General features: G+C 44.3%; 1 protein-coding gene across 3 annotated transcripts in view; it reads left to right on the top strand.

Moving 5' to 3' along the window:
* LOC147112788 (transcription regulator protein BACH2-like) overlaps positions 1-15,865 on the top strand; it is a 372,148-nt gene that overhangs the window by 332,327 nt on the left and 23,956 nt on the right. For all 3 annotated transcript variants that reach the window (XM_085997405.1, XM_085997407.1, XM_085997406.1), the window contains one exon: positions 6,633-8,171. In XM_085997405.1, the coding sequence (XP_085853531.1) occupies positions 6,633-8,171 (1,539 nt within the window). The remainder of the gene's footprint in view (positions 1-6,632; positions 8,172-15,865) is intronic.

Here is a 15,865-nt window from a genome sequence, read left to right as displayed (position 1 = left end):
TACACGGCCTGGGGTTCAACGGTACACGGTCTGGGGTTCAACGGTGCACGGCCTGGGGTTCAACGGTGCACGGCCTGGGGTTCAACGGTACACGGTCTAGGGTTCAACAGTACACGGTCTGGGGTTCAACGGTACACGGTCTGGGGTTCAACGGTGCGGGGTCTGGGGTTCAACGGTGCACGGTCTGGGGTTCAACGGTACACGGTCTGGGGTTCAACGGTACACGGTCTGGGGTTCAACGGTACACGGTCTGGGGTTCAACGGTACACGGTCTGGGGTTCAACGGTACACGGTCTGGGGTTCAACGGTACACGGTCTGGGGGTCTGGGGTTCAACGGTACACGGTCTGGGGTTCAACGGTACACGGTCTGGGGTTCAACGGTACACGGTCTGGGGTTCAACGGTACACGGTCTGGGGTTCAACGGTACACGGTCTGGGGGTCTGGGGTTCAACGGTACACGGTCTGGGGTTCAACGGTACACGGTCTGGGGTTCAACGGTACACGGTCTTGGGTTCAACGGTACACGGTCTTGGGTTCAACGGTACACGGTCTTGGGTTCAACGGTACACGGTCTGGGGTTCAACGGTACACGGTCTGGGGTTCAACGGTACACGGTCTGGGGTTCAACGGTACACGGTCTTGGGTTCAACGGTACACGGTCTGGGGTTCAACGGTACACGGTCTGGGGTTCAACGGTACACGGTCTGGGGTTCAACGGTACACGGTCTGGGGTTCAACGGTACACGGTCGGGTTCAACGGTACACGGTCTGGGGTTCAACGGTACACGGTCTGGGGTTCAACGGTGCGGGGTCTGGGGTTCAACGGTGCGGGGTCTGGGGTTCAACGGTACACGGTCTGGGGTTCAACGGTACACGGTCTGGGGTTCAACGGTACACGGTCTGGGGTTCAACGTTGCGGGGTCTGGGGTGCAACGGTGCAGGGTCTGGGGTTCAACGGTGCACGGTCTGGGCTTCAACGGTGCACGGTCTGGGCTTCAACGGAACACTCTGGGGTTCAACGGTGCGGGGTCTGGGGTTCAACAGTGCGCGGTCTGGGCTTCAACGGTACGCGGTCTGGGGTTCAACAGTGCGCGGTCTGGGGTTCAACAGTGCGGGGTCTGGGGTTCAACGGTACGCGGTCTGGGGTGCAACGGTGCAGGGTCTGGGGTTCAACGGTGCAGGGTCTGGGGTTCAACGGTGCACGGTCTGGGCTTCAACGGAACACTGGGGTTCAACGGTACACAGTCTGGGGTTCAACGGTACACGGTCTGGGGTTCAACGGTGCGCGGTCTGGGGTTCAACAGTATGCGGTCTGGGGTTCAACAGTGCGGGGTCTGGGGTTCAACGGTACGCGGTCTGGGGTTCAACGGTACACGGTCTGGGGTTCAACGGTACGCGGTCTGGGGTTCAACAGTGCGGGGTCTGGGGTTCAACGGTACGCGGTCTGGGCTCAACGGTACACGGTCTGGGGTTCAACAGTACGAGGTCTGGGGTTCAACGGTACATGGTCTGGGGTTCAACGGTGCACGGTCTGGGGTTCAACGGTGCACGGTCTGGGGTTCAACGGTGCACGGTCTGGGGTTTTGGTACCACTGAACTACTGTATTGGATGAGTTTTTTTTTCCTTTGATTTTTGCTTTTAACTAGATAAATTATAAATTGACGTGTTCCAATATTACAGACATTATGGCTCAATGTAGAGATCCCACAGCTTTCACCCTTTGACAGTTATTGTGAAAAGTTCTCGCATAAAAACATGGGAAAGTAAGGGATGAAGAAAGGTCATTCAATTCTCCATTCCAGAGACCACGTATAACATGGTTTGTTTTGGATCCTTCTAAACTTATTTAATCTTCTAAAGGGAACAGATAAGCATAGGAAAAAATTCAAAGGACAGAAAACTAATCTATCTGCCCAGTTTCTACCTTCCACCCCAGGTAATAATTTTAACAGAATTACAGGGTATCAATGAAAGTTCACATTATTCAACCTTGACCAGTTGCATTCCACAGATAACTCTTTCATAGTCCCAACAGGACTGTAACTATAATGTTCGATAAAGTATTTGATCATTTATGCCTGCACTTGTTTTTATAATCTTCAGCCTCTTTATAACCAGATAGTTACCCTAAGTCCTTTTAAAGGAGTCAATCAACATAGCATTAACTGCTTAATATGACATTAGTACAGCACCCCCCCCTCACCCTCACCCCCACCCACAAAAAATTATAGGTTTTCTAATCTGCAATCTTGGTTGAGGCTTGCCAGTTTTCTGTAGCTGTCCTCCACGATCGCAGTTTATGTTAAGTAGCCTGCTCAAAGCAGGTTGTCTATGTATTTTAGTATCCTAAACATCTGGATCTGGCCCTCTCCTAATCTTCTTTCTGCGATTTAAAAACAAGTCCAATTTTATGAACCTAATTTCAGCACATTAGAGTATTTTTGTCTCGCTATCATCCTAATTGCTCTTCTCAGTACATTTTCCAATGTAACAATATCAAAGTACCTGGAATTGTACACAGTATTCCAAAGGTAACATTACACTAAGTTTTACGAGTTTAAAGTAACTTTTGATAATCAGTTTGGGGCTTTTGAGGTGCATTCCAATACTTGGTTAGGTTTTGTTAATAAATCTCACACTAATTGAATACTTTTTGTGAATTGTCAACAATCACATCCAAAGCTATCTCCTTTTGCAACTCTGCAAACTCCTTTTGTGACTGTTGGGCACTGTATAAAACCTTGGGGGTAGTTTTGACTTTGTGCGATAGTGTAAATTTCTCCAATGGAAATGAAAATGGGGAGAGATGTGTAATGGGCTGCCGATTCACTATCACCCGTTTTACACTATCGCACAAAGTCAAAATTAGCCCCATGGGGTAGATTTTGACCTTTGTTCGGTCACCTATTCCGGCAGCAAAGAGGTCCCCGTTATTTTGAGGCTCTGGCCTCATTTAAATTCACCAGACAAGCTGCGGGGTGCCAAACCGGCGTCCCGATGCAGCTCACCAGATTGAAGACTGGAAATCGGGCCGCAGCTGCCGTCAGCAAAGTAAGTTGTGGGGGTGGGGGGATTATGATTGCGGGGTGTGGGGATCCTGGGGCGCAGCAGCCCAGATTACTTCTGTTGTCCCCGGGCATTACAAATATAATTCAAGACTTACCTTTAGAGGGCCTCTCCTCTTGCATCGCCCGCAGGCTTCGACCACGTAAAATGACGATCGGGATTCTATTTACGTCATAGGACCCCGAGTTCCATATTGAAAGGGGCCCATCGCCTGAATCAGGCAGGCACTTTGGACACCCGGCAGTAGGTCCTTTTTAAAATGGAGTCTGCCATATCGCTCCTGTTAACTGGTCAGTATGGCTACTGATCTCATTTTGAGGCTGTTACCGCCCCGTTAATGCCAGGCAAGTGCACTCATAATGGATCTCCATTTGTTTGATTTTCCCTGATTTTACTGCTTTGTCCTAACATTAATACTTCTGTTATTTTGTTGTTTGTTTTGATTAATAAACAGTTTGGGTGGGCCATCACTACCTGAACTTTTAGCAGTACCCTCCCTTTAAGGGTAAGCCATTGATGTATACTTGTGTCCATACTTCCATGGGTCTTTTGTAATATAGCACTCTTGAGTACCTACTGGCTCACCAGACAGCTTTTGTCGACATTGGCCCTGAAATTAGGATCGGGAGCTTGCCGCGCGTGCAAGCCCCCGATGTGCACTCACCCGGCGCGCCGACATCTGAAGCCTGGGCCTGCTTGCATTTCCTGTGACTGGCCCGGTTCAGATGTCGGCGCGCTGTGCTAACCTAATCCAGCGGCGTACTTAGTTCGATGTGCCGGCTGGGATCAGGTGAGCACTGTGCAGCCAATCAGGGGAGGGGAAACTTCATTCATGAGTTTGATAGTATTAGCTGTCAAACTCATGAAAAGTAAGGGGCCCAAAACACTACTTAAACTTTAAATAAAATTTAAAAAAACATCCCACTGATTAAATTAACTATAAATAAGTTTAAAAAATATTTTAAACAATTAATCAAATTTTTGAAAAAAATACATTTTTAAAAAATAGGGTCTAAAACTAAACTTACTTTACTGTAAATTCTTTAAAAATAATAAACCTGTGGAAAAAAAAATTCTAAATTGTACTAATAGACCACTTACCTGTAAAACGAAGTACTTACGTCTGGTTTTTCCACGCGTAAAAACCGGAGGCCTTTACACTCGGGCAACTCTGAGGGAAAAAAAAGGAATTTCACTGCACACACGCTGCTTCACAAGTCGCATGCGTTCTGCCTCTTAACCCCTTGGGTCAGAGGAGAGGAAATGCCGGTTTTCAGCGCATGCGCTGTGCATGCTGAAAACCGGCAATTCCTCCGGGCACACGCGTGAGTACCCCGTCCGTACTCGCGCGTTGGGAGAGGAATTACTGGGCCATTAAGTTGTGTATTGTTTCCCCCATTTCTCTGGTTTTATTTAATTTATTGTTTTGTTTTGCTTTGTCAATCCTACAATTTAAAATAAAATCTATCCATTAGGTATATGTTTCACATTTCCTACGTCAATATCCATGATTTAATGTTAATTTATAAAAAAACAACTGCTGCTGTTGCTCAGATTAGTTACTTAATTTACCCAGACTAGATCCTGTCAATCTTCACTATCCAAGCCATATGCTAGAACATACCCATTTATTATCACGATAGCAAAATACTGCAGATGCTGGAAATCCGAAATAACAACAGAAAATGCTGGAAAAACTCAGCAGGCCAGGCAACATCCGTGGAGAGAAATTAGAGTGACGTTTCGGGTCTAACTGTTGCCTGGCCTGCTGAGTTTTTCCAGCATTTTCTGTTGTTATTTCCCATTTATTATCACCTGCTTTCTATTGCTTAGGCTATTCCAGTCCAGCTAGGTTCTTGCCATCAATTTATTCCACCTTTATCTTCTTTAAAAGCATAAGTTACGGAACCATTTCTATTCTATAATGTATACAGTGAGTGCTTTCAGCATTCCAAAGGTATTGTGCCTGTAGGTGGTGCTGTGAGTGTAACGTTACGTGACCTAAGGTTCCATTACAGGGCCTCCTAAAGGGAAAGTGCCAAACCCACCTTTGTAACTGAAACATTTAAAAAAATCTTTATCAGTTACTGAATGAAGAATTCATTAAAAAAAATATACAAGACGTGTAAACATTTGAAAATCAAAAATGTGTCATCGGTGCATATGTGGAAGTTGACCCCATACCAATGTATGATGTCACCAAGGAGCACCATGTAGATGAGGAGGAAGAGGAGCTAAGGATGGGTCGTTAGGAAATCCTGGGGTAACAGTGCAGGGCTGAGAAGAGAAACCATTGGCAGAGATGCTCTGGCTACAATTAGATCAATAAGATTGAAACAAAGCGAGGGCAGTTCCACTGAGCTGGACAGTGGAGGAGGGGCATTGGAGGACAATGGTGTAATTGACCGTGCCAAAGTCTGCAGAGAGGTTGAGGACGAGGGGGATGGATAGTGCACCATGGTCACGGTCACAGATAATGTCATTTGTGACGTTAGTTAGGGCTGTTTTGGTGGTGTGGGAGGGGAGGAAACTTGATTGAAGCAGAGCGTTGCGGGAGAAATGGGAAATTGCTTTATGTCCTCGAATTCTGCTCGAACTAAATACTCATTTTTATCAAATCACCGGAGTGAGCCTTTGGCGCAGTGGTAGCATTCCCGCCTCTGGGCCAGAAGGTGCAGGGTTCGAACCCTACTCCAGACAGTCCCGGCAAGTGGAGTCGGAGCTTTAAATGCTGGGTTGGCATCCAGCAGGATACTCGTGTCCAGTGGGTGTGGGTGGCCCCCCCCCCTCATCGTATGGGTTGTGGGAGCCCATAAAATCCTCCCACCATATAGGACTAACCACCGTATCAGCTGGTATAAAGATGGTCATTGGAAGGAGCGTTAACTGCGAATGCTTCCACTACTTCACACTGTTCCCCAACAGCAAGAAGACATGAAAATGATGATGATCAAATCACCAAAATAAGTTGGATAACCCACTTGTTTCTTAAACATAATGGGGCTGAAAATCGGGGAGAGACAGTTTTGTGGAAAAATCATCATTGTCCCTGTCAGTTCACAAAGCTCCTCAGCAAACAGGACCTTAATTAAAACTCCCCCAGGGAGACTAGGCGAATTTTGAATAACGATTTGAGATAGAGATTGGAACTCCCAATTCAAACTTCTGTCTGAGTCGTGATGTTCTATTGCTGGGCTACTGAACTAAGCACACTGCAACCTTGAGTATCGTAGCTCTGAAGCAGCTCTTCGGTATTATTGCCTGATAAACTTAATAATGATTTGAAATACTTTGACTTTTTTTTTGCATCATTTTTGCTGAAATGCAGGTGGCATTTTTGAAGTGAAAAGCCCTTTCATTCGTAGTGTACTAACATGCAAAGTTCCTGCTTTCCAAAGTAAATATAGTATGGAATGTTCAGTGCTGACCCAATAAAAGATTAACTGGCATTTTTCGGTATTTGTTAATGACCATTAGAACTGTCAGAAAACCTAACTACACTTGAAGTATTTTGGACAATAGCACTGCTGATGGTAATGCTGGCAATTTCCCTGTTTTTGCAGGTCACCGCCAGAGGATTTAGCCCATTGTTGCAGTTTGCCTACACTGCTAAGCTATTACTCAGCAGAGACAACATCCAAGAGGTCATGCATTGTGCTGAAGTCCTGCACATGCACAATCTGGAGGACTCCTGCTTTCGCTTCCTTGAGGCCCAGCTCTTTAATGAGAAAGACGGTTTCTTCCTTTACACCAAAATGTCAACTTTCCAACAGTCCGATGCACAAGAAGATGGGAATTCCGATGGTGAGGAAGAACACATGCAATCCGAGACTCACAAGATTACCTGTTCTAGGGAAAGAATATGTGATGAGACCCTTGGGTTTGAAGCATCTCCCAGGCTATCTGAGAAAGAACCAGCTGTGATATCCATCCCTGTTGCATCAAATGATGATATGGGACGCTGCCCAAAATACCGGAAATACCAGCTTGCTTGCACCAAGCACATCAAAAGCACACCACATCCTAGTACCTCAGGTTTTCCAAGCACATTTAAAGAAGACTGGCCAGTCCGTGCCCAAACTCAAGGATATAGCAAGGCACAGGTAAAAATCGAACCACATGCAACAGAAACTGCAGGAGAAAAGGCTATCCAGTGCTTGTCTGGAGATGAACCTGATACAACTGAGCATGCAATTACAGATAAGGAAATGAATATTAAGCAGTTGAGTCCAATGTGTGTTGATAGACCTAAAAGTAGAACACCCCCTTGTTCAAGGTTCACTAAAAAAACTGATGTAGAATCTACTGAGAGACAAAGTCCACTGCAACAACCTTTAGACACCAGAACATCTTGTTCCCTTGAAGAGGGAATGACTCAGGGTGACCTCAAAACAGAATACAGGCCTTATAATGAGAATTATGGACTGTCCTGCACACCTCAGAAAGATAACAGTAGCTTTACTGTTGGATCTCCACTGACAGGATCACCTTGTGAAGTGACTTGCAAACAAGAACTGGAATCGGACAGAAAGAGTGTAATATTTTCTTCTGGTACCTTGGACAGGACGGACACTCCTGCTGCACATTCATATCCTGGTGGAAGTTCACTTGAGAACGAACTTACTGAGCACATGCCAAAGGGTTTGTGGAGTGGTACTAGCCAGTCACTTCCATGTTCACAGACTTGTGCTTCTACTGGACTTTCAATGGAGCCTTTATTGCCATTGAATTCATGTAGAATTCGACCTACCTGTAACACCAGCTGCCCAGTGCCAATTAAAGTGTGCCCCCGGTCCCCTCCATCTGAGACCAGGACCAGAACCTCAAGTTCCTGCTCTTCCTACTCCTTTCCTGAAGATGGAAGCGGTAGTTCTCCTTGCAGTTTGCCCCAGTTTGAGTTGTCCACTTCTCCCTGCTCACAAGGAACACGCTTCCTATCTGCAGAACAGCAAGAGCTAGGCATGATGGGAGATGCAATGTACAGTCAATGTAAGCCACCATTAAAATGCGAGCAGTCCTATGTCACCAACTCCAGCGATGAGTCTGGATCCTTTTCAGAAGGGGACAGTGAATCGTGCTCAACTCGAGAGAGAGGACATGAGGTACAGTAGCAATATTTTTAATAAAATACTTTTACAATTATGAATTTATCTTTCCTAGGATTGTCACACTTAAGGGAAATACTGGCAGTGTTGCTGGAGTGGTGGTGCCAAGTGCCAATGTGCTAATGTTCAGTGTCATGGGAGTGATGATGGGCATGAGTTTGAGTCCTGCTGTACTTAGTTCCTGATCCAAGCCATGCTGAGCAGGACGACACCAGTATAAATTGTGATGCTGTCAAGTAGGGGAGGAGGGAAATCATAAGGATAGAAATGACCCTCACAATGTTATTGTGCAAACCTATAAACGCACACATACCAAATTCGTGTCTCCACTTTATAATGAAAACATTAAACCATTCATTTTACAAGGGTTTACGTGGAGAGGAGAGGTTGGTACGAGAACGTTAAGTATTCATACCATTTTGAGCATGTTGAGTGTTTGTACAATGTCATCACGGACAGTTATTTTTACCCTATAGAGTACAGTCATGTCTGGCTGATTCTTGGTACCTCTAACTGCTGGCTACAGGGTGCCAGGTCAGGTGGATGAGGAAGAGGATGAAAATTATCGGAAAAGGGGAGAAACCTACTCAAAACATAAATACTTGAATAATTATCACAATTACAACATGGTTAAATAATTAATAAATGTAGAATTTGGTGCACCTTTCAGACTGTTTTCAATCTGTCTGAGTTAGTTCACTGTGCAGTATTGCAGGAATTCTGCACACTTTAAATAGCCGAGAATGTCTAAAAAGTTTAACCTAAATTGGAATTATATGTAGTTGATAGGCACTGACAACGGCAATGCTTATATCATCTACATATAATTATACTGCACTTTGTCCTAGTTCTTTAGATTGTCATTTTTGCATGAAAAGAAAAGCACATCAACAGTAATTTGCATTTATTTAGCACCTTTAAGATAGAAAAATATCCCAAAGTGCTCTACAGAGGTGTAATCAGAAAATGCACTGACCTAAGGAAGGAGATATTAGGAAGAGTTATGATACATTTTTGGGTTTTAACAAAAACTTGCATTCATAAAGCGACCTTATTGTAAAAAAAAGTCCGAACACACTTCACAGAAAAGTAATCAGACTAAAATTGACACTAAGCCAAAGAAGCAGATATTAGAAGGGCCGACTAAAGTTTGGTCAAAGGAGTGAGTTTCAAGGAGGGTCTTGAAGAAAGAACTTGCATTTATATAGCACCTTTCACAACCTCAGGATGTCCCAAAGTGCTTTACAGCTAATGAAATACTTTTGAAATGCAGTTGCTGTTGTTGTAATGTAGGAAACGGGGGTGGGGGGGTCGGGCGGCGGGTGGGTTTGTTCTTGAGTGGGGGGACCCAGTGCAGCAGCGGTACGGTTTATTTTTGTGGAGCCTGAAAGAGCCCTTGGAGTCTTTATCGGCCGGACCACCAACTGGTAATAGACAGAGTGTGCTCTGTCATAGGACCAGATTTAAACACCTAAATTAGCTTTGCGCTTGCTTCAGGCGGCGTCCGTCAAAATGGTGATGGTTGAATTGGTGCGGTAAGTTCTTCCCCATAATTTTCGGGGCGCTACTGCCCCATTACCACCAGGTGGGAGAACTCAATCTCCCTCATGCTGTTTCTAATTTCAGCCTTGTGGTCCAGGATAGATGATGTGCTGAGGTGAAACAGTTCTCCACAGAGAGAGGAAAAAGCAGATGACAAGTCAGCCTGCCTCTCTCTCATGCACTGCCTAGAGGTAAGCTAAAGAGTGGCATTATCCGATGCCTGGGAACAGATCGTGTGTCCATCCTCTCAACTATATTGTGGAAGATTCCCTGAAAAGGGATTTTTTTTGTTGCTTTAATCACTTATGCCAACCATTTTGTGAAAGAGAATATTTTTTTGAAAGGGCGACTGTGAATAAAACCTACTACACTATTTCTGCTAACATTTTCTATTTTACACTTGGATCGTAAAATTGGCAAAGGAAAATTAACATCCCTAATCTGGCACAATATAATACGATGATGTATGCTGCAGATGTTTAATGGATGGGGATAAGCTTCACATGCCTAAACCTCATTTAGTACCGGGCTAACTCGCACATACTGAATGAAAGGCTGAATTTAATAAAAATGCTTGCGTGCATTTTTAACCAAGAAAGTCATTATTTCCGTTGCACTATAAATAAACACAGTGAATGTCAATAGGCTTAGAGAGGAGAATGAGGTATTAAAATTAGCAGCAAGCAAGGTTGAAAACAATACATTGTGGAGGAGGAAGGAAACTGTTAATATATTGGGCAGTGTCTATGGAGGATTGGTATTTCAGTTTCCTTTCTGTATTTTACATAATTTGTAATATTGCTTTATTAATAACTGATGAGTACAGTCACCAGCTCTGATGTTTAATTGGTTATTGCTGTTAATCTGTGATCATAATATTCTTGATAGTTTCAGATACCGAATTGTATTGCAAGCCCTGTTTTAACAGCACAAAGCAGAGCTCTGTTGTTGGAAGTAAAATAATTTGATCTTTAAAAAAAAATCTTAACATATCATCACAGTAACCCTTTCCAAACCAGGATGGTTGATAAAAGAATGCAGACTTCACAATATCCATCAATCCGCATTAGTGAATCCGTGTTTTGTGGTCTACCCATTGCTGATAGCACCACTTTGAACCTGAACTTGTCTGAAAAGTGTCCAAATGCTTTTACAGTATAGGAAATTCGGCCAAAAATTGCTTGTCATACTATTTTGGATCCTGGTGGTTAATTTATTTGGTCATTATATTAAAACCAAAATATCATGTAAATAACTTCCGATTGCATGCAATTTGCTAAAATCCCTGAACATTACAAAGGCAGATGTAGAGTTATGCTTAATAGCAGGCAACTAACTACGAATGTGTTGCTAGCTTTTTTCAATGTGGTTATAATTCACTGTTCTCACAAACCTTTGTTTCCATTCTACCTCTGTTTCCCAAGTTTTATGCTGATACTAGACTAGTACTTCTAGCCAAGATATAATAGGAATTTGTCAGTAAAATGTCTCCCAAGTATAGCCTGTGACTTCTAAAAGTAGGAATTCATTACTATAAGTTCAGTGTGCTGACTTCCAAATAATCTGAAGCTTCAGAGATCACTCGTTTCCCACTTTAAATGAAACTGTTTGTAGACGTATATATTAGAACATAAGAAAACATATAATTAGGCAAGGCTGGCCAGCCCATTAAGCCTATTCCTTCCACAGACCATGTACAGTCCACTCTGTCATAGACTCTACCCAGTCCATTTAAGCACCTGAACTAAGGTTATGCAGAGTATTTCCCTATCTTCAAAGGTAAATAAAACAGATCTCCAGCGTACCTACCAGTCTTACATCCTACTTCACACACCCTAGGCTTGGTGCCTTCCTTGGTATGACATTTTCATGTTCCTGGCAGCTCAGGAGCCATTGTGCCACACAACATTCAATTGTCTGTTAAACTGTAGTAATGAATTCCTACTTTGAGAAGTCCTCATTCACTTTCTCATTGGAGCGGGATGATGATGCCCCCTCACAGGTGCGGGCCACCCAGAGTATTCGGATAACCCCATCTCTGGGACTTGGGACAAGGAGTATGCCATTGCGAATAGGCCCACTTAAGGCCCATTCCACTGGCAGAGCAGGCCAATCATAATTTCAGGCTCATTATTTCATAACATAGAGCCCTAAATCCTCATAACTGAGAGCCCTGACTGTTGCATGGTCAGGTGAAAATTGCAAGATTTGCAGTGCAGTATCATACCACAATAACTCACTTACCCTACCAAAAGCCAAGTGGCCTTGAAACATGATTAGTCAAAGAATCAACAGCACTGAGAACTGACCAGTTTGATTGGAGGTTTGAGGTTTGGACTGTATTATATTTGAAACCTGAAACCTGTAACCACTGAGATGCCATTACGTGCCACAGCCTGCACATTACAAGCCTGCTCAAGTTCTAATTTATTTTGTGATAGTGTAAAGACTAATGGTACTGGCTCCATGGGTGTGTGAGTTCTGTCCCTTAAGTTTTCCCATACACTGAGTTCCGAAACACACCCAGGAATACTTGCAAATGCAGAAAAGGAATTTGGCAATTTTGTTTGGGTTTTATTAACCTCTCCAATCTTTTAATGTCATATATGATCACATTATGATCGCTGCTACTTAAAGCCCCACCCACCTTGGTGTTGGAGATTTGATCGTCCCTATTACCCATAATCAAATCCTGATGTTTTCTCCCAGTGTCGGTTCTTTGACAAATTGAGTCATAAAATAGTTTTCCATTAACTCTAGAAAACCCTTACCTATATTACAAACAGAGACATTATTGTCCCCGTCAATTTCTTATTAAGTTGAAATTTCCAACTACTATAATTGGTCCGTAAATAGTCACCTTCCTTATCTCATCCCACAGTTCCAGATCAAGGCTTTCACCCTGGCTTGGGGTGCCTATAGCATACTCTCAGTAATAGTTTACCTCCGTTACAACCTATTAATTCTACCCAATGTGATTCTGTATCTGCCCTTTCCTTTTTTGTTTCCTCTCTCGTTTGTGCCTCAATACTGGAGGCTGTATATATTGCCCCACCACCTCCTTTTTTCCTGATACGGTCTCTTCTAAACAATGCCTTCCAGATATGTATCCCATTGATTGGAATCATTCCACCAGGTCTCTGTGATGCTGATGATGTCCAATCTATCAACCCCTGCAAGATCTTCCAGATCTCACACCTTGCTTGTCAGACTTATTTCATTAATGCAAGCACATTACCATTCTTCTTTACTTTATTAACAATTTTACTTTGTTTATCTCCCACTATTAGAATTAGACTTACTAAACTATAAAGCCCAAGCATACAAATTACTGGTCCAATACCTGGGGAGGCTCTTCTAGTACCTTCTGTCACACTAACAGACAGGATACGAGAAAAAGTTTGTCACCTGATAGGTGATCCTTCCTACATGTCTACCATCCACCCTCGCTCTGTCATAACTTTTATTATCTTTGTTTATCAATACTGCCATGGGCATTGCTTCTCTGACCTTTCCTCCCATGTTCCTCCTAAGCTCCAAATAAACTGTCCTACAACCTGCAGCTTCTTTCTGCATCTTCCCTGTGTTAAAATCAATACTCATTGAAACTTCTAACTTATGACCTCAAAATTGTAACACTTCTTAACTCCTTCAAACTTCCCTCCTTTCTTGCAATCTACAAGCTTTTAAAAACCATGCCTGGTTGTTAGATCCGTGGTTCAGTGGATAAATAATTACACGGATGCTGTACATAAACAAATAACAGGTCTTTACTGGAGGAGGGCAATCTCTAGACTGGAGTACAGAGGCATGCGCACAGCTTATATACCGGTGTGGTTACTGCCGGTACTACAGTATACAGGAGCTGTAAAAAGTAGTTCTGACTTAAAGCACATACACTACAGTTCCTCCCTTTTTAGATTAATAATACCCCCTTAATATTCAAATAACAATTACATTTTTACATGTACATTCAATAACAAAAGTCCATTTATAGATTCAGTCTTTGGGGCGGCGTCCTGACCCTTTTGGGTTAGCGCCTTTCCGGAGGTTCTTGTTCTTGGTGCAGAGGCGATTCTGACCCCCTTTCATCGGGTAGTTCATCGGGTTCCACTGCTACTGGGTCTGAAGTAGATACTACCGGTATGTCGGGTTCATCCCCAGGTACTCGAGACATGGGGTTGACGCATTCCTGTGATGCTAAGATCTGATCGACGTGGCGTCTCACAATGTTCTCCCTGACATCCACTGTGTATATTAATGGCCCCTGCCTTGTACATATTGTTCCGGGTTGCCACTTCTCTGTTCGATAGTCCCGGGCCAAGACTGGTTGCCCTACATTGAAGCTCCTTGTCGGCTTCTCGTTGATGTGCTGGAATTGTTTGTCCTCAACATTTCTTCGCACATTTGGTCTGAGCAAGTCCAGACGAGATCTCAACCTTCGGTTAAAGAACATCATGGCCGGGGTCTGGTTGGTAACTGCATGTGTCGCGTTTCGGTAGGCTAATAAGAAATTGTCCATCTTATGCTGTAGTGGAATTTCCTCGTCGCACATGGCCTTTATCGCCTTCTTAAAGGTTTGTACGAACCTCTCAGCCAATCCATTGGTGGCTGGATGATACGGGGCGGATGTGTAATGCCTTACCCCATTCCTTTTCATGAATTTTTGGAGCTCATTGGACACAAACTGTGGTCCATTATCAGAGCAGATCTGCTCTGGCAACCCGTTTCTGGTAAATATGGTCCGTAGGACTGCAATCGTTTTCTCTGTAGTGGTTGAAGACATCTTTATCACCTCAGGCCACTTTGAATGAGCATCCACTGCTATTAAGAACATTGAGTCCATGAATGGACCAGCGAAATCAATGTGCACCCGTTGCCATGGAGAGGAGGGCCACTCCCATGGGTGTAGAGGGGCATGTGGTGGTGCATTTTGGACCTTCTGGCATCCTAAGCAGCTCTTAGTTAGGTCTTCGATTTGTTGATCGATTCCCGGCCACCACACATAAGCCCTAGCTAGGCTTTTCATTTTCACTCCCCCCAGATGACCTTCATGTAGCTCATTTAGCACTCTCTCCCTTAACTTGGGTGGAATCACCACTTTGGATCCACACATCACTGTCCCCTGGCATACTGACAGCTGTTCTCTTCTGGATGAGAATGCTGGCAACAGTGAGTCGCCATGTGTTGGCCATCCCCTCACCGTCAATTCATATACACGTGACAGCATCAGATCATTGCGGGTCTCCTCTATATCCGCGTTTGTTACTGGCAATCGTTCAATTATCGACGAATAAAATATCTCGATAGAGTCCACTGCTGGTGCTTCCTCCACGGTAGGCAGTGGCAGGCGCGATAGCCCATCAGCGTTCCCATGCTGTCTCGTGCCTTTATATTCTATTTCATATTGATTCGCCCCTAGAAACAGGGATCATCTTTGTAACCGCTGTGCAGTCATTACTGGCATGCCCTTCTTAGGATTAAAGATGGAGACAAGTGGTTGGTGGTCAGTCAGCAAGGTGAACTTCTGTCCATGCAGATAGTGGTTGAATTTTTTTACTCCCCATACTAGGCTGAGGGCCTCCCTGTCAATCTGGGCGTAGTTGCGCTCGGCTGAGGTTAGTGACCGAGACGCAAAGGCTACTGGCCTCTCCAAACCGTCCGGGAATTTGTGCGACAGCACCGCTCCAATGCCGTAGGGTGATGCATCACATGCCAAACAAATTGGTAGTGCTGGGTTGAAATGGGCCAACACCTCTTTTGATGTGATCAATTCTTTACACTTCTGGAAAGCTCGTCTACGTTCGTCATCCCACTTCCATGGTAACCCTGTTTGCAGTAGGGTGTTCAGCGGGTGTAATACCGTAAACAAATTTGGTAAGAACTTGTGGTAATAGTTTACCAGCCCAAGGAACGACCTCAGTTGTGACACATTTTCCGGTGCTGGAGCCTTGACTACTGCCTCTATCTTGTCAGGGGACTTATGTAACCCCTCTTCATCGATGACGTGGCCGCAATACGAGATCTGTTTCTGGAAAAACTCGCACTTGTGGCGATTAGCTCGTAGCCCATATTCCTTTAATCTGGCAAGCACCTTCTCCAAGTTAGCGAGGTGATCACCGTCATTTTCGCCCGTGACCAAGATGTCG

This window comes from Somniosus microcephalus, chromosome 9, assembly GCF_052327205.1.
Source record: "Somniosus microcephalus isolate GS21.2 chromosome 9, FLI_Smic_1.0, whole genome shotgun sequence".
Classification (NCBI taxonomy): Eukaryota; Metazoa; Chordata; class Chondrichthyes; order Squaliformes; family Somniosidae; genus Somniosus; species Somniosus microcephalus.
This window is presented reverse-complemented; position numbering and strand designations above follow the sequence as displayed.